General features: G+C 51.1%; 1 protein-coding gene across 1 annotated transcript in view; it reads left to right on the top strand.

The window, feature by feature from the left end:
* The window catches only part of LOC138283622 (uncharacterized), a 42,185-nt gene that overhangs the window by 4,116 nt on the left and 18,270 nt on the right, over window positions 1-19,799 (top strand). The window contains exon 2 of the mRNA XM_069221560.1: window positions 3,615-4,061. Within this exon, the coding sequence (XP_069077661.1) occupies window positions 3,615-4,061 (447 nt within the window). The remainder of the gene's footprint in view (window positions 1-3,614; window positions 4,062-19,799) is intronic.

The raw sequence follows: 19,799 nt of genomic DNA, 5'->3' as shown, positions 1-19,799 counted from the left end.
CTAATGGCCCGCATACAAGCAGTGGCCAATCCGGAGTTGGATGGGTGCTTGAGGGCAGCACAGCAGCCACAAGGGGGTGAGTACAAACTGTGCGGAATTATTTCTTGATGCCTGCCATGTTGCATGGGTGCATGGTTCTAGTCAGTGGATCGCCTAATATGCCCGTTTAGCTAATCTTGTAGAGTCCTGCTTTGCAATGTAGAGTGGTATGCACATTTGATATTGGCAAGTAGCTGGCATACCATGCCAGACATGGCTTAGTGAGTCCAAGTAGGTGCACAGATGGTAGTGTTTGAGCTCATTTCTGATGTTGTTCCCAGGCAATGGTTTGGTGTTGTGGTTCATACTGCAGTGTTAGTACCAGTGAGTCATTGTGATGTGTATGCCATATGTGCTGTTGTTGCTGAAATTGACCCTGTGCTCCCTTTCTTTCTCCCCACCCTCTCTCCTTTTCTCATCCTGTCTGTGTGTGCATCAGCATCATCTGGCGAAGGAGCAGGGGCACAGGCGAGTAGGGGAGCTGCAGCCCATGGAACCCAGGAGACAGAGTCCACTGACGCTGAGGGGAACCAGTGGGTTGGAGGGCAAGGGGAGTGCCACAGGGGAGACAGGAGCAGACACTACTGACTCTGATTTCTTCTCCGATGGAAGCTACCTGGTGGTGGTGGACCCCTCTGGGACCATCCCAGCTACATCATCTTCTGCCACCCCCTGTACCAGCACCACCTTCCCAGTACCCTCCCACTGAGTTGCCCTTGCCCGCTCACCCAGGTGGGTGGGCGTCTCCTTCACCTCAGGCAATTCAACCTCTTCCCCAGTCAGCCCTGCTGCCCTCACTGAGGAGGCTATTGACTATCTGAGATCCATCTCTGCAGGGCAGTCAACCATTGTGAATGCCACCCAGGGGCTGGCATTCTAGATGCAGCAATGCGATGCCTGAATGGAGGCCATTCATGGTGGGTTGGCTTCCCTAAAGAGATTGTTTCAGGCTCTGTCCTCCTCTTTGAAGGCAGCCAGTGTCCCTGATTCTTCCGTCTCCCCTCCAACTACCTGTTCTCAGTCCCAAAGCCCCACAATCAGACCAGCATGCACCCAAGACAACAGACAGGACTTGCAAAGACAAGCACCAGCACCACAGTTCACACTACAAGCATATACATAGCCAACACACAGAAGCCCACACAACAACAGCCACTGTCCCCACTGTCTCCTCATCCTCCTCCTCCTTCACAGTCACATCAGCACTCAAACCTGAAAGCACTGCATCCTCAGTCCCAGACCCTGCCACTTGTATAGCCTTGTCCACAGTCACCACAACAGCAGACACGCAGACTAGCACCACATTCACCACATGCTCAGTCACCACCACCATCACTACCACATGAAGCACACCCATCTCACTTGCAGACACCACCAAAACATACATGCACACCTGTTTGTCCTCTCCCACCCTGTCTTCCCACCCCTCCAAAAACACATAAACACTCCGACTCAGACACTCAACAGCCATCCACCTCACACATGCACACTGTACATGCACCTGCAACCCAGTCCAGCACACCTACCTACTCCTACAACCACTCCCTCTACCTCCACTCCCAAACCTACTCCCACAACCCGCCCCATAGTACCCAAAAACTTTTCCTTGTCTGCCTTGATCTCTTCCCTCCTCCTCCCTCACCCTGACTTGTCCGTAAAAGGAAGGTCCCGCTCCCCCAGCCCAGCACCTCCAGCTCCCAGAACTCTCAAGGTCCCCCTGGTGGAGCCCAAGTCTGTCCCCATGCAGCAAACGCTCCCACTAAGGGGTACAAGACTGACACTCTGACCCCCCACTCCAAGCCCATTCTTCCACCCCCTATACAGGATAGCAAAGGCCCGCCCCCTCCCAAAACCAAGGACCCCACCTCCCAAGAAACTCCTCCTCCCCCACCCCCTGCCCCCTGAGGTGCCTAAATGCATTATAATGTCCCTGCCCAGTGGAGTGACGTGGGCTGTCATGAGTCAAGCTGGGCTTTGTTCGTTACCCTCTGGGTTATATGTGACATTGGACTGGCCAATGGCCCCCTTGCATATGACTGCCTCATTTGTTGTGGGTGCTATTCCTACCCAATTACAGTGGCTGGACCAAATGTATTTGTCTTGGATTTCTTTTCTTCTGTGGCACAGTATCAGCAGGGATTCCAGTTTGGGTTCCATGGCGGCCGCAGACTCCTCTGTGTCCCTTGAGGTGAGTGTTTTCTTTTATATGAATCATTTCTGTCAGGCTTTTCATGGCTGTTGTCTGCCCCGGAAATCCTGGCGGTCTGCTATGTCATAATATGGTGGGCGGGGAACGGTGTTCCATCAGACTGAAGATAGCAACCGGTGTGGTCGGTGGCTTGACTGCACTGGCGGTTCAGTTGGTACATTGGCTGCATATGGGAGGGATCACCGCTTTGGTCATAACTTGGCAGTCTTCACCGCCACCCTGGCGATGGTACTACCACCAACGCTGGCGTGGCAGTCAGCTGACCACCAATGTCATAATGAGGGCCTAAATCACTTTCCTAACTGAGCCTTGGAGATCACTAAATCTCCTGCCCAGGGTCACTGGGAAGAGAAATTAGAATGTACCCTCAATGACAATAATTGGTCTGCCTTTCCAAAGAACCACTATTTCTGTTTGCAGTATGGCAGGCAAGGAAGAGCGGCTGAAAATTACCCACTATTGATATTACACCCTGGTATGGAGGGTGAGATGGCAGTCCTCTACCAGTGAGACACGCTGACTTTGTTGTAGAAGCCCTGGAATACTGACTCATCTTCGCTGGAGATGCCTCAAGCTCAAAGGATACTAGTATGAGTGTTCTAAGTATATAAGCAATATATCTGACATAGATATACCCAGTTCCCCAGCTATATTTCTATCAGACTCCTGAATGCCATAACCAACTTGCTAAACTCATACAAAGAAAAGGCAATTACACTGGCTCTCTGTGTGGCAGATCATATTATCAAATCTAGAAGGGACTCTGACAAAATCCCAGTATATATGGACTGGCTGCACAAGTTGGAGGGCCTACAGGGCACAGAGAAAATAACAGTGGCTCATGAAAATAAATAAAGAGTATTTGATAAAATGTGGGGCCTTTGTGTATCATTTCTATCATAGGAATTTAAACAATGCACGTGTCCTGCGTACATACGAGTACAAAACCTCAACGCACCTGATATCTTCCAATAGTTCTCCACAATGGATTATGGTCTGAACTGTCTGTGTGACATCCCAGATTATTTTGGAATGTGATGGAGTGCCTTGGTCTCCTCAAGCATACTCATTTGTTCTTGGTTTTCCTGATTCCCTCCCCTTAACTACCTTACCTACTACTCCAGCTACCCACTGTTTCTGCTGCTTTTGATATCCTCAGCGGCCATTGGACGTAGGTGGGTGTATGTCTTATACCTTTAAAACAAAAGAAATAGATTTGAATCATAGAGAGGCTGAAAAAGGATACTACTTTAAGGTCTATTCTTCAAAGCTTCTATTTTTTACTCTTGTTTTCCTTTCCCTTCCCCTCTTCCACACTGAATTTTGTTTTCAATTTTTGGGCTTATTTTGCTTTGTTTGTATGTAGGGAAAATACATGGTGTTTGCTATGTATGTATTTACTTATGGAACTGTGATGGGCCGGCGCTGCCCGACCCGTCCGTGAAGGCAGCATGTGCTGCCGCTGCCACGGGCAACCTGGAACTGAAGGGCGGAATAGCCAGTCACCTAGGAGTTCCGAAGTTAAAGGGGGCGCGGCAACTAGCTTGCGGGCCGGAGAACGCCAAACAGGAGGAGAGACGGGCAGCGGACGAGGAGGAGAACGCCGAACAGGAGAAGAGACGGACGGCGGACGAGGAGGAGAGCCCGGAAGACGTTGGACTGTGGGAAGGAGAAGATGGATGGAAGAGAGGGCCGCCAGTGAAGAGCCAAGACAATACTGAAGGACGAGGACATGTCCGGAACACTGACAGCGGCACAGGAGGCGCACTGCGAAGACTCCGGCAATGCATCAGGAGAAGCGTGGCAAAGCCAGGTGCGTCCTTAACCTAATTTAGGGGAAAACAAGGTAAAGGGGGGGTGGCAGGGAGGAGGAGTGGGACGCTGATAAGGAGGGAAGGGGGAAGGACACAAAGGGGAAATCAAGGGGAGCGGGAGGTAGGAGAGAACATATGAGGGCAAGTCTAAAAGAGATAATAGACAACAAGAAAATAGAAAGGAGAATCAACAAACAGGACGGAAAGGAAGCCACACAAATAGGGGCAGAGCGAGAGAGAGAGACCCAAGAGGCTAAAAGAGAGATTGAAGGGAGAATCCAAAAGAAGGACAAGAAAAGGAAAGAAAAGCGTGCAACAGGAAAATGTATAGAGAGAGAGAAAGACAACCCAGGAGCCATCAAAGAATTGCAGATAAGAATCAAATATACGACAGAAAACATGGAAGCAAAAGAGAGGAAGGAGAGGAAAACCCTTCAGACAACCGAGACAGAAGATAGGGTAGAATAGGAAAACAAAGAATAGGGAATAAAGGAAAGGAACTTACCAATACTTTATCTTGTTCTTTCCCACATGCGCATCCTGAGAGCCCTGGAAGAGAGAGAAAAGGGAAGGAGACTTGACATCCAGTGGAGGACAGACAAAGAGTGAACAGTACAGCTGATGTAACTTATATGTCACACCAGAATCCACAGAATAAATAAAACTCACCTGAACTCATATCCCACACTGCCTTTGTGTTGTCACTGACGGACACGGCGACAGGAACGTTTCTTCCTTCTATCAGATGCTCTCGTAGGTCACTGCCTTCCTTAGTTCTTATCTTTTGAATATTCCAATCTTAGCAGTTATTCTGTAATGGGCTCTGGATGAAGTGGATGAAATTTACCTGAATCTCCTCGCTGGTCTTCAGTGCATCATTTCACCTTTCTTACACATATGAATGCCACAGCCCAGCCGGATTCACTAGTCTTCTTAAGGGGCATTTAGGTTCTGTCGGTTGGTTTTTCAGGGATTGACTGGTGTCACTGCAGGTCCCTTGTTGGGGAGGTAGCACCTTTCGGTTTGGGAGGGAGCTGATCACAAACACTTGAAGGGTAGATTTGCATTTCCCAGTGAGAGATGCTAGAAAGGCTATGAAAGCACTTCAGGAATGTGAAAAAGTGGAGACTTAATGCCAGCTTGTAAATACAGCACTGGGCATAGCACCACCGCACCACCGCATCACATAAAGTGTTGCTGCGGTGGTGCTAGGGGCTCATAAATATGCCCCCAAATGGAATCGTGGTTGGTCGGTAGCCATTCAATAAGGGTCACAAATTGCAACCTGTCTAATTACTATTCATTAGGCAGAGTATTTTGTGAATCCATTCAAATGTGCAATTTATGGTACGTGAACTATTAGTACCCAGGTCACATCACAAATGTCATACCTGTTTATAAACCAGGCAGTGTGAACATTCCACATCTTGCTTTGCGAGTGGGGCTTTGTATATAGGGTCCTATGCGTCCATATTATCTTCTATTCCTTACACAGGACCAATGGAAGTTTGTAATGAGTGTAATACTTCATTATTACATGCATATGATGCTACAACCTCTCCCCTGTTGCTACATTTAGCTTTGGGGCAAGAAATTATGAAAATATTGTACGTGTCATGAAACGTTGCTTGAGACAAATATATTGTCATTCTGCATCTTGTTCAGAGAGGGAGAAAGTAAGTTTGCACTGGGTTGTTTGAGAAATTCGGGATTCAGATAATGCAGCCTGGTTATGTTTTTTAGTGGCACTAGATGCTGCAACTGTGTATGCTCTTCGTGCTCTTTTATTTACCAATATCATGGAATCTCAGTACATAAATGCTGACACAATATATAGTTGTTCGTATGAATGATGGCTCTGTTATTGTGTGCATTTTTCTTGATTAGACTCATGAATAGTTAACTGAAATTGCTATTTTGAAGCAATTTATGAATCCAATATAACTGTTTTGGGGCTAGATTGTCACAGTTAATTAAAATAATAATAGAATAGATGATGCAGGATAATGAATATCAGCTAACAGTGTCTGTCGCTTAAACTGAGATGAAGAAGGGAATAAAAGTGTTGACATTTTTATCTAATTTCATTTCATCTGTAAGAAAGCTTGGGCAAAATATATAAAGTGTTATCTAAAGAATGTAATTATATTAATGAGTTATGGTTCATCAAATATTGAAATAAATTATCTAAAGTGAACTAATGCGACTAATTATAATGGTATACATTAGAAATTATAAATCCTATATGAGGAAAACTGCAAGAGGCTTAGCAAACCCGGTTACTGCAATTGAATAAGAATGACTAACATTTATCGCAGTAAGAATTATAATTGTTGTTTTCTACTGTGGACGTAAAACAATTAAATAGAGAGTATAATGGCTTCTCTTCTGATCTGTTATTGAATAGTTTTGAAACTGGTGATGTATTCTGCACTGGTACATATAAACAGCTCAAATTTGTCTGAATACCACAATCTGCATTACGGTAAGATCCTTTTTCTCTTATCAAAGCAATACCATAGTATCCAATATATGTAAAATATAGGGGCATATTTACAAACCCGTAGCACCACTTTGGGGCATACTTTCTTCCTCACCATATTTACTAAGTGGCTCAATGAATTGTGCCACTTTGCAAATCCTTGCAACACATTATGGGGGTCATTCCAACCTCGGCGGTAAAAGGCGCTTACCGCCGGTCAGAAGACCGCCACAACACCGCTGCGGTCGCGGTAAACCGCCACGATCATTCTGACCTGCAACAGGCAAACTGCCAAAATCCCGACATCCAGTCCGCCACATCAAAGGGCAGCGAAAAACTGGCGATGACCAAACCTCCACCGTCACGCCAACAGAGAAACGCCCATGCCATTCCGACCCATGAATCCACGCGGCGGTCTTTCAACCGCGGTATTCCATTGGCGGTACACACCGCCGCGCTCAAAATACACACACACTTACATAACACAACCACATTGGACAATTTGAAATACACACACCTGATACACATACACACACCACTCCCACACACCCAACACAATATAAAACACACACCCACATCACCCACAAACCCCTACGACTACAATTACAGAGAGAAGGCCAGAGAGAGACAGCACAGAATAGAGAACACCATCACACAGAGGCACAGTACACTATCACCCACACAAAATCCACGCACAAAACACCACACACCACCACACTCACCACACTCATCAACACATACTCCACCCCACACCTCATCCACACCACTCCATGGCACCCCCAAGACACCCCAGGTAATCAGACGCAGAACTCAGGGTCATGGTGGAGGAAATAGTTCGGGTAGAGCCCCAGCTCTTCGGGACACAGGTGCAGCACACCAGCGTTGCCAGGAAGATGCAGCTATGGCAAAGAATAGTGGACAGGGTCAACGCTGTGAGACAGCATCCACGAAATCGGGACGACATCAGGAAGCGGTGGAACGACCTACGGGGGAAGGTGCGTTCCGTGGTATCCAGACACAACATCGCGGTGCAGAAGACTGGCGGCGGACCCCCACCTACTCCCCCAGAATTTACAGCATGGGAGGAGCAAGTCTTGAACATCCTGCATCCTGAGGGCCTCGCAGGAGTATCTGGAGGAATGGACTCTGGTGAGTCTCATCTTCACTACTTCATCCCCCCCACCCCATCCAGCATGCCAACTCATACCCCCACCCTCACCCCCCACCCCCATCACACATCCTCCTTGCTAATGTCTCACCATCACAACCCACCCATCCCAACACCAAACCCTGCATGCCACCACAAACCATGGACACCCATCACCTAAGCATGCCCACTGCACAGACCCATCTCCCCCACAAACCACTGTCACAACAGCCCTCACAAGGAAATGCCAGCACTGGGGTAGACGGGCACCAACCCATTGCACGATATGGCACACACAGAAGCAATAGCCATACTCTTATACCCCTGCAGGACCCGAGCGCCACCACACCGCCCAGGAGGGTCCAGAAATGTCCATCCCACCCCCAGAAGAGGCCCCCAGTGATGACAGCAGCTCTGTCTCCCTGGACCCAGATGACCAGCCCGGCCCATCGGGGACCTCGGGATAGTCGGTTCCCCTCACACAGCCACAGGCCACAGCAGACCTACCACCCTCTGGGAACACCAGCACAGCTCCCACCCAGCGGGCCCATGCTTCTGTCTCCAGGACACGTCAATCAGCGGTGTGTCCACCACTACAGGGCACCCAGGTTAACCCACCACCCCTACAACAACAGGGACCTGGGGGCAGTGGTAGTGGCACACGGTCCAGGGGACAGAGGCTCAGGGAAACAGGGGAACTGGGAGGGCTACTGTGCGACAGGGGGGGGACAGGCCCAGGGAACCCACTCTCCACGAGGCCCTCTCCTCCATCATGGGAGCATACCACCACTCCCAGGAGACGATGGCGACGGTACTGGCCAGGTTCCAGGAGATCCAGGTACTGCAGGAGGAACAGTTTATGGGGTTCAGGGAAGAACTCAGAAACATTACTTCCGCAATGGGCACCATCGTCGTGGCTCTCAACCAGATTGTCACCACATTGCGGGACACTGTGGCACCACAAAGGGCCCCTGTTACTAGCATGGAAAAGAACAGGCTACCACCTCCGCTGGCGCTAGTGGACAGGAGGCCCCCACACAAGAACAAAAGGCCACCAGAACCCCACCCCCTGCAGAAGGAGAACCACCCCGCAAGCGGGGCCTGAGATCTAGGAAGAAGACAGAGTAGGATGCCAAGACCCCCGCCAGGAGAGAATACCCCCTGATGTCATCCCATTGTCCCACATTGTCACCCTGTCCAACCTTAAACTGCCCCTGCTCCACCTTCCACAGGTATATGGACAATGCACCTGTGAGACTGAAAACCTGGACTCTGCCATGGACATTCCTCCACCATCCCCCATCACCGATTTTTCAACCATGTCTTAAAATTGAGCACTTTAATAAAACCACTAATTGTACAAAAATATTCTGGAGTCTGCCTGTATTTTGAACAAATGTATTAGACTTAACCGTTGCAAAATGTCAAGTTACATTCTGATGACAACATACCACTGTCACACAGCTGTAGTCCATGGGAAAACAAAGCAGAGGTCATGCAATGGGGCCCACATTTCTGAAATTGGAAGGGAAAGTCACAACTCAGTTAACATACACTGGGTGAAAAGGACAGACAGTAGAGAGGCAGGAGACTGTAAGTAAATGTAAAATGCCGGTGTTGATTCTTACCTGTGTGTTATTGAAAATACTGCTCTATTACTGTGTCCCTGTTGTCTGTGTCGTCCTCATCGTCTTCCTCTTCTTCACTCTCCACAGGCTCCACAGCTGCCACTACACCACCATCTGGAGCATCCTCCTGCAGGAAAGTCACGTGGCGTCGCAAAGCCAGGTTGTGAAGCATACAGCAGGCCACGATGATATGACACACCTTCTTTGGTAAGTACATTAGAGATCCACTTGTCATATGCAGGCACCTAAACCTGGCCTTCAGGAGGCCGAAGGTGCGTTCGATCACCCTCCTAGTCCGCCCATGGGCCTCATTGTACCGTTCCTCTGCCCTGGTCCTGGGATTCCTCACTGGGGTCAGTAGCCAGGACAGGTTGGGGTAACCAGAGTCACCAATTAGCCACACACGGTGTCTCTGTAGTTGTTCCATCACATAAGGGATGCTGCTATTTCGCATGATGTACGCGTCATGCACTGACCCAGGGAACTTGGCATTTACATGGGAGATGTACTGGTCAGCCAAACAGACCACCTGGACATTCATCGAATGATAACTTTTTCTGTTCCTGTACACCTGTTCACTCCTGCTGGGGGGGACCAAAGCCACATGTGTCCCATCAATGGCACCAATGATGTTGGGAATATGTCCAAGGGCATAGAAATCACCCTTCACTGTAGCCAAATCGCCCACCTCAGGGAAAACAATGTAGCTCCGCATGTATTTCATCAGGGCAGACAACACTCTGGACAACACCTTTGAAAACATAGGCTGAGACATCCCTGATGAAATGGCCACTGTTGATTGAAATGACCCACTTGCTAAGAAATGGAGTACTGACAGAACCTGCACTAGAGGGGGGATCCCTGTGGGTTGGCGGATGGGTGACATCAGGTCTGGTTCCAGCTGGGCACACAGTTCCTGTATAGTGGCTCGGTCAAGCCTGTATGTCAATATGACATGTCTTTCTTCCATTGTCGACAGGTCCACCAGCGGTCTGTACACGGGAAGATTCCGCCATCTCCTCGCAAGTCCCAGCGGACGGTGCCTAGGAAGGACAACATGGAGCACAGAGTCAATCAACCCACAGGTACGTTCCCACAGCATGCACAGTACACGATTCTCTATGCAGTGAATGGCTTGTATGAGTGTCGATGCAAGGCTTAGGCATGTGTGACACAGTAGGAATTAAGCCATGTGGGCCCTTGAAATGGCGGCTGCCTGACCTGTGAAGTGCGACAATGGGATGTGAGGTCAATGCGCTGGCGTGGCACACCGTGGCGGTAGGCGGTCGATGACCGCGGTGCAAAGCCGCATTGGTTAACATTGAACCCTATGGGTTTCAGGAGCCAATGACAATGTGCGCCGGCGGTCGCGGTACTCACCGCCGCGGGCGTGACCGCCATTTTCTATCTGCTTAATCACTCGAGACCTGAGCATCCACAGGAGAGGACCTATACTGCAAGTGCTGATGTGACCTCGGTCTGGAAGAGACAATGGCTGCTGCGACTGGGGAAAGGGCCCCTGCCTTCACTTCTGAAGAATTGGAGAAACTCGTGGATGGGGTCCTCCCCCAGTATGCACTACTCTACGGTCCTCCAGACCAACAGGTAAGTACACTGGGACCATGCTTTGTGGCCAATGCCTGTGTTGAGTCGGGTGGATGAAAGATGGTGGGGAGGGGAGCGAATGAGGCATGCATCAAACGACAGATGAGAGCATGTGCCACATGGCAAGGGTGGGGAGGGGGGGCCACTCACATCGAGCATGCAGAAAATGATGATATTTTATTTTCTCCCCCTGTACATGTCACATAGGTTAGCGCCCATCAGAAAATCGACATTTGGCGTGCCATTGCCAAGGACGTCTGGACCCTGGGGGTCCACAACAGACAGGGCACCCACTGCCGCAAGAGGTGGGAGGACATCCGCCGCGGGAGCAGGAAGACCGCAGAGGCTCTGCTGGGGATGGCCTCCCAACGTAGGAGGGGTGCCACTCGTCAATTGACCCTCCTGATGTCCCAGATCCTGGCGGTGGCCTACCCAGATTTGGATGGGCGTGTGAGGACATCACAGCAGACACAAGGGGGTGAGTACAAGCACATTCTGCTATCTTAGCGCGCAGTGGAGGTGTCTGGGTGGGGGAGGAGGGCTGTGGGTATCCCTAGGCCAGGGCGATTTCTGTAGGCTAGGCCCCTCCGTAAGGCATGGCCCTGTGCCCCCGCCCCCCACCTCTGTAGGGTGCCAAGTAAAGCTATCCATGGCCCTGTGTCACCTATGTGTGCAGTTGTCGTCCATAGGCTTGTAGGCCAAGTCCCAATGATTGAGTAGTGTACCCCAAGTGCGCGGCGTAGTGCAGGGGGCTTCTGTGTCTGTCCTCTCCGCCAACTGTGTTGCCAATGCATGCACTCAACATGTCTTTATTCCCCCCCTTTTTTGCTGCTCTTCCTGTACATGTGTGCATTAGCATCATCAGGCGGAGGAGAAGTGGCATCGGAGCACGAGGGAGCTGCATCTCACATGGCCCCGGAGGGCCATGCAACCGACTCGGAGTTCACCAGTGAGACGGAGGGCGAGGGGAGCTCCACAACGGGGACACGTGGAGACATCAGCGACACAGACATGTCCTCGGAAGGGAGCTCCCTTGTGGTGGCGGCAACATTCGTGCCCACCGCAACAACAGATACAGCCGCCACCCAGCGCACCAGCTCCGCCCTCCAAGCAGCCCCTCAGCGTTCGCCCCGTGCCCGCTCGCACACGAAGACGGGCATCTCCTTCGCCCCAGGCACCTCAGGCCCTGCCCCAGTTACCCCTGCTGCCCTCAGTGAAGAGGTCATTGACCTCCTCAGGACGCTCATTGTTGGGCAGTCTACCCTTTTGAATGCCATCCAGGGGGTAGAAAGGGAGGTGCACCGGAGCAATGCATACCTGGAGGGCATTCATTCGGGTCAGGCTGCCCATCAGCGATCGTTCAACGCTCTGGCCTCAGCACTGACGGCAGCCATTGTCCCTGTCTCCTGCCTCCCTCCTCCAATTTCCTCAACCCAGTCCCACTCCCCTGTTCCTCTGCCTATCCCAGACACACCTACAGACCAGCCTGCACACACCTCAACACCCAAGGGCAGCTCATCCAGACATAAGCACCACACATCACACAAGCATTCACACAAGCAACAGCCACATGCAGACATACCAACAGCCACTGCCTCCTCTGTGTCCCCCTCCTCCTCGTCTCCCTCCTCCCTCCCTGTGACGTCTCCAGAACGCTCCGCACACGTGCAGTCACCACCCCCAAAGCCATTCACACGTCCCCTGTGTCCTCTCCCAGGGTGTCTGTCACCTCCTCTTCCAAACCACACAAACGCAGGCAGCCACCGACCCAACAGCCATCCACCTCACGACAGCCTCCGTCACAAGCACCTGCACCCAAAGACACCACACTTGACTCTCCTACAACCACATCCTCTTCCTCCACTCCCATACCCACTGCACCTACCCTTCCCACTGCTCCTAAAAAGTTTTTCCTGTCCAAAATTAACCTCTTTCCATCACCTGACCCACCTCCTCCATCTCGTAAGAGTCCAATCAGCACCTCAGCCACCACAACCCCTGGACCTACAAGGACCATAGTACAGGGATATTGGAGTCCACCACCTTCAATGGCAGCTACATCGGCCAGCAGTAAAGGGACAGCCAGCCCACACCCTGGGAAAAAATCCAAGAAAGGCAAGGCCCGGCGCGAGAGGCCAGAGACGGCAGCCTCCAAAGGCACTACCCTGGCACCGTCAGGAAGTGGGGTGCCACCTGGCACATCAACAAAGGGAGGCAAGGGCCACAGAGAATCACGGAAGGATGGCAAGGGCAGCACGGCCGACAAGTCTGGCAACAGGCGAGCTGCCCAGGAGGGCCCCACCAGCCCCATTCCGGGAGTGAAGGAGGACACCCACGGGCCCAGGACTCCAGCACAGGAGGGCCCGCAAGCGAGAAGTCGGATGGCGAGTGAACTCCAAATATTGGCCGGATCTGGTGCCCTGGAGACACATGTCAAGAACCGCTGAACAGGGCCCTTCCAGACAAGCACCGCTGAACAGGGCCCTTCTAGACAAGCACCGCTGAACAGGGCCCTTCAAGACAAGCACCGCTGACCAGGGCCCTTCAAGACAAGCACCACTGAACAGGGTCCTTCCAGACAAGCACCGCTGAACAGGGCCCTTCAAGACAAGCACCGCTGAACAGGGCCCTTCATCTCAAGCACCGCTCCGCAGGGCCCTTCATCTCAAGCACCGCTCTGCTGGGCCCTTCATCTCAAGCACCGCTCCGCTAGGCCCTTCAAGTCAAGCACTGCTCCGCTGGGCCCTTCAAGTCAAGCACCGCTCCGCTAGGCCCTTCATCTCAAGCACCGCTCCACTGGGCCTTTCATCTCAAGCACCGCTCCGCTGGGCACCGTCGTCTCTGCACCGCTCCGCTGGGCCCTTCAAGTCAAGCACCGCTCCGCTGGGCCCTTCATGTCAAGCACCGCTCCGCTGGGCCATTCATCTCAAGCACCGCTCTGCTGGGCACCGCCATCTCTGCACCGCTCCGCTGGGCCCTTCATTTCAAGCACCGCTCCGCTGGGCCCTTCATCTCAAGCACCGCTCTGCTGGGCACCGCCGTCTCTGCACCGCTCCGCTGGGCCCTTCAAGTCAAGCACCACTCCGCTGGGCCCTTCATCTCAAGCACCGCTCCGCTGGGCACCGCCGTCTCTGCACCGCTCCGCTGGACCCTTCATCTCAAGCACCGCTCCGCTGGGCCCTTCATCTCAAGCACCGCTCCGCTGGGCACCGCCGTCTCTGCACCGCTCCGCTGGGCCCTTCATCTCAAGCACCGCTCCGCTGGGCACCGCCGTCTCTGCACCGCTCCGCTGGGCCCTTCAAGTCAAGCACCGCTCCGCTGGGCCCTCAATCTCAAGCACTGCTCCGCTGGGCCCTTCATCTCAAGCACCGCTCCGCTGGGCCCCGCTGTCTCTGCACCACTCCGCTGGGCCCTTCAAGTCAAGCACCGCTGGCCCATTGGCAGAAGGGGCAGGCCCGGATCTGTGTCGGCAGGGCTGCACAATGCACTCTGGGCACCATGCTTCCTCCAGTACCAGTGGAGTCTGTAATCCACTTGAGAGACTGTGGCTTTGCACCCCCCAGGATATGTCAGTGGGCAACCCACCCACTGTAGAGACTTGTGAGACTGTGGCTTTGCACTCCCCAGGATGGCACAGTGGGCAAGCCACCCACTGTAGAGACTTGTGAGACTGTGGCTTTGCACTTCCCAGGATGGCACAGTGGGCAAGCCACCCACTGTAGAGACTTGTGAGACTGTGGCTTTGCACTCCCCAGGATGGCACAGTGGGCAAGCCACCCACTGTAGAGACTTGTGAGACTGTGGCTTTGCACTCCCCAGGATGGCACAGTGGGCAAGCCACCCACTGTAGAGACTTGTGAGACTGTGGCTTTGCACTCCCCAGGATGGCACAGTGGGCAAGCCACCCACTGTAGAGACTTGTGAGACTGTGGCTTTGCACTCCCCAGGATGGCACAGTGGGCAACCCACCCACTGTAGAGACTTGAGAGACTGTAGCTTTGCACTCCCCAGGATGGGACAGTGGCCATGAAGGCCCCTCATGGATCTGGCGTTGTGGACTCATGTGGCTGAGGTGCCCCCCCTTCCCTTCCCCCTGAGGTGCCTGTAGTTTTGCTATCTGATGCCCCTGCAGTGTTCTCTCCAATGGATTCGGGTCTCCTGTGTGGGCTTTGCCCATGTGTTCATGCCCATTGGTCCACGTACAATGACTGTAACCCAATTTGGACAGGACAATTTACATATGTTTATATAGTTATAGATGTTCGAAATAATTTTTAACTTAGCCGTACAATATATTTAAATATCTTGATCATTTTATTTTGTCTTTGCATTCTTCCGGGGGGCGTGGGGGGTGTCACTCTGAGTTGTTGCTCTGCATTGATGTGTAGGTAGTTGTGGGTGAGGGTGGGTGTGTCGCGTATGTGTGTGTGCCCGTAATATGTTTTCCTCCCCCCTCCCCTGTGTCGTAGGTGCAGTACTCACCGCTGTCTTCTGCGCCGGCGTTCGTGCTCCTGGTAGAGGAGCAGGTAGACAATAGCTGGTAGGATGTGTAGTTCTGGTTCCATGCTGTCCAGATTCCTCGTGGAGTGTGTAGAGGTGAGCGTTTTCCCGTTCGTAGTCTGTTGCCGCCGTGTTTTTATCGGCGGGGCTCCCGCCCCGGAAAAGGTGGCTGATTGGTGAGTTGTGATAGGGTGGGCGGTACATTGTCTGCCGCCTGTCTGTTGGCGGTGATCGCCGCGCTGTTTGTTTGTTCCGCCGTGGCGGTCGGAGTGTTAAAGTGGCGGTCTCTGTTGGCGGTTTCCGCCAGGGTCAGAATTCCATTTTTTTGACCACCTGCCTGTTGGCGGGTTGGCCGCCGCTTTAACACCGACCGCCAGGGTTGGAATGACCCCCAAAGTCTGTACCAGGCATAATGTACTCAAGGGGGGGGGGGTTCCTAATTAGGTCTGGCATTAACAAATACATTTTGGGCCTTATTTATACTTTTTGGTGCAAAACTGCTCTAATGCAGTTTTGCACCAAAATGTTTTGCACCGGCTTGCACCATTTTTTAGAACCAGCTGGGCACCATATTTATGGAATGGTGCAAGCCAGTGCAAAGGGTAGGCTAGCATTAAAAAAATGACGTTAAGCAGGTTAGAGTCAAAATAAATGACTCTAACCAGATTAGCGTCATTTTTTAACTCTAAGCGCCATATTTATACTCTGCACTGAACTAGCATCATTTGTTTTTACACTAATTCGGTGCAAAACTAACTCCATATTTATACTTTGGTGCTAGACCCGTCTAGCACCAAATTTATGGAGTTAAGGTCATTTGTTGGAAGTGGAAACCTACTTTGCCTTAATGAGATGTGTTCCTGTGCAAAAAATGACTCTATGGCCTTAACGCCATATTTATACTCCCATGCAAAAATGGTGCAAGGGAGGGAGATGGGATAAAAAAAATGGTGCAAAGCTTGCTTTGCCCCATTTTTTAAAGTATGGGTCAAGGCAGGCGTTAGGGGACCTGTGGGCCTATTTCCATGGGAGTACACTTTGGAATAAGCCCACAGGTGCCCTCCCCAGGCTCTAGGGGCACCCCAGCCACACCAGAGGGACTGCAGAGGATGGGGAACCCCATCCCAGGTAGGTGCAGGTAAGATTGCATTTTATTTTTGAAAGTGCCATAGGGGGCCCTGAAATGGGCCCTCATACATGGTACAGGGTGCAATGGCCATGCCCAGGGGAACGTTGTCCTCTGTGCTGGCCATTGGGGTGGTGGGCATGACTCCTGCCTTTTCTAAGGCAGGAGTCATGTGGCATGGTAGGTTTAGCACCATAAAATAACGCTAATCTGGTTAGAGTCATATTTGTTTTTACTTTGACCTGCCTAAAGTCATTTTTTGTTGCTAAACCTCCTTCTTCTATACCACCAGCCCCACCCGACTAAAGTCTTTTTTTTTTACTCTAGCCTACCCTTTGCACCGGCTTGCACAATTCCATAACTATGGTGCCCGGCTGGTGCACAGAAATGGTGCAAGCCTGTGCTAAACTTTTTGGTGCAAAACTGAGTTAGTGCAGTTTTGCACCAAAAAGTATAAATGAGGGCCAATATTTTGTAGTAGTGAAACTTTTTTTTCCTACTCAGAGAGCATTCTGGGAGCATTATAATTATCCTCATATTGGTAAACTTTTCAAACATGTATGTGCACTTTATTTTTTACTGGAACCACTGTCAGTAATGCAGTGTGACCATAAAATGTTTATTTACAGCACTCACCCTAATAATGAAGGCTTTTTATTAATGAACTATGAATACAAGTTTGAACAGCATTGATCAATGCACATATGTATTACCTCAAATTCCTATAGTTTTCTTCTCTGTAAACTAGCAGCCAAAGTGTTTGTGCTACAGGTGTTTGGGCCTACTCGTCCTAAGGAGAAAAAAAAACAAGAAAACTTGTTACCCTTGGCCCCAAACAGTATGTCCCGGCTGACGAGCAATAGAAATTCCACATCCTTGGAACTTTGACACACCACCTACTTTACTGTATGACATGCCACTCTATCACTTTTTACTATACACCACTCTCCTTGACTGTACAACACTGTAGGACAAACCACTTCAGTCTACAGCACACCACTCCAAACTATGACAAAAAAGCCCACTCTTTGACATCTCACTCCATTCTTTAGCACTGTGTGCCACTCTGTGGCATTCCACACTGTTTCATTCTACAACATGCCACTCCCCTCTTGTACACTATACTCCTCTCTATGACATGCCACTCCACTCTACGCCATTCAGCTCTACACCATTCTACAACACTGTACTCCACTCCATGGCACAGTATGTCCCTCCACTACGCAACACTCTATGCCACAGTCTATTCTATTCTGTCACTATGACACTCTACTGCACTCCCTAAATGCTGCACAACTCCATTCTATGCCTCTTCACTGTAAGCTATGTCTCTGTACGCCACCACACTGTATGCCCCAACACTGTGTGCCACATCTCTATAAGTTTTTGCACTCTATGTCACTTCAATGTAAGCCACTCCACTCTATGGCACTCTATTCTACACCACTTCACTCTACGCCTCATCCACTGTAAGGCACTGTATAACATGCAATGTTATACAGTATAACTATGTATATGACACTGTATAACTATGAAATGGCACTCCACTCTATTCTACAACAGTATATTTCACTCTACATCACTCTACTCTATGACATGCCACTCCACTCTATGCCACTCCTCTTTACACCAGTCCACTCTATGCCACTGCACTGTACGCTACTCCACTCAGTGCCTCTGCGCTATGCACCGCTCTACTGTACAGCACTCCACTCTATGGCACTCCATTGTACTCTATGATATGCCATTCCACTTTATACAACTCCACTTCACACCACTCAACTCCACACTACTCTACGCCACTCTACTGTATGCCACAACAATGTACGCCAGTCGACTCTGTGCATACCACTTTATGCCATGCACTCTATGGTGACTCTCTATGACAGAAAACTGTATGACACTCCACTCTACACCATTCCACTCTGTTATTCCACTCTCCTCTGATCTACGACACTCTACTCTATGCTAAAACACTCAATGCTTTTCCACTCTACCAAACCCCAATCTAAAGCACTGCACTCTACACTCATACTTCCATGGCGGTATCAGCTGCAGGGCCCGAGATATCAATCTGCAGCCCAGTGGCCGGCACAGTACCGCTGGCGGCATTATGAGCCTGCCTACCACCATGATTTTTGTAACATTAGCAATGCCACGAAAACCACTGTGGTAGGCCCTACCGGTGACAGGGAATTCCGTCCCTGTCACCGGTAGTCGGTTCCCCCACTCCCAACACTCACCTGACACCCCCACCCCCTCCATCCAAAGTCCTCCACCCCCTTACACACAATAACCCCCACCAAGTGATATTCAAATACACCCCCGCCCCCTCTGATCCAAACACCCCTTACCCCGATCCAAACCCACACCCTCCCACCCCCTCTGATCCTTTCACTCACCTCCCCATACATGCACACACCCACAGACATGCACCACGCATACACCCAATCACTCACACTGTCATACACACATCCTTCCAGACATGCTCGCACACATTCTTACACAGAATCACACTGACATGCCGACACGCATTCACTTCACCATTCTAACATGCATTCACTCACACGCATACACCCACGCAAACAACACACACAGATGCATTCACACACACACCCAGACATTCATGCACACACTCAGACACACCCACACAACACCCTCCCCTGTCAGAAGCCTGACTTACCTTGCGCAAGGTGGTCTTCCAGCAGGGAGCGGGAAGGGGCGCTGGTACCGACAGCAGCGCCCCACCAGCAGAACACCGCCAGGCTGTATCACATGTTGTGTCACAGCTGACGATGTTCTACTGCGGGCGGTGCTGGTGGTAGCAGCACCACCTTACCACCATCCGCCACCATCAGCACTGCCGGATTTCCCCTCTTCTTGTGGCAGAAGTCCGTCAGTGCTCATAAACTGGCGGACGGATGGTAGCCGTGATGGTGGTATTTTGGCGGACGTCACCGTGGCGGTGGGAGGCTTTTACAGCTGAGGTAAAAATTACCACCTGTATGACATGCCACTCGACTCAACTCTATGACATGCCACTACATTCTATGTCACGCCACAACACTCTGCTCCATGCCCTGCACTGTACACCACTCTAATCCACTGTAGTATACTCTATGACACACCACTCCACTCCACGACATGCCACTCCCTCTATGACAAGCCACTCCACTCTATTTCACCCCACTCCACTCTATGACACTCCACTCAACGCCACTCCACTCTATGACATGCAGTTCCACTCTA

The sequence above is a fragment of the Pleurodeles waltl genome, chromosome 3_1, assembly GCF_031143425.1.
Source record: "Pleurodeles waltl isolate 20211129_DDA chromosome 3_1, aPleWal1.hap1.20221129, whole genome shotgun sequence".
Classification (NCBI taxonomy): Eukaryota; Metazoa; Chordata; class Amphibia; order Caudata; family Salamandridae; genus Pleurodeles; species Pleurodeles waltl.
This window is presented reverse-complemented; position numbering and strand designations above follow the sequence as displayed.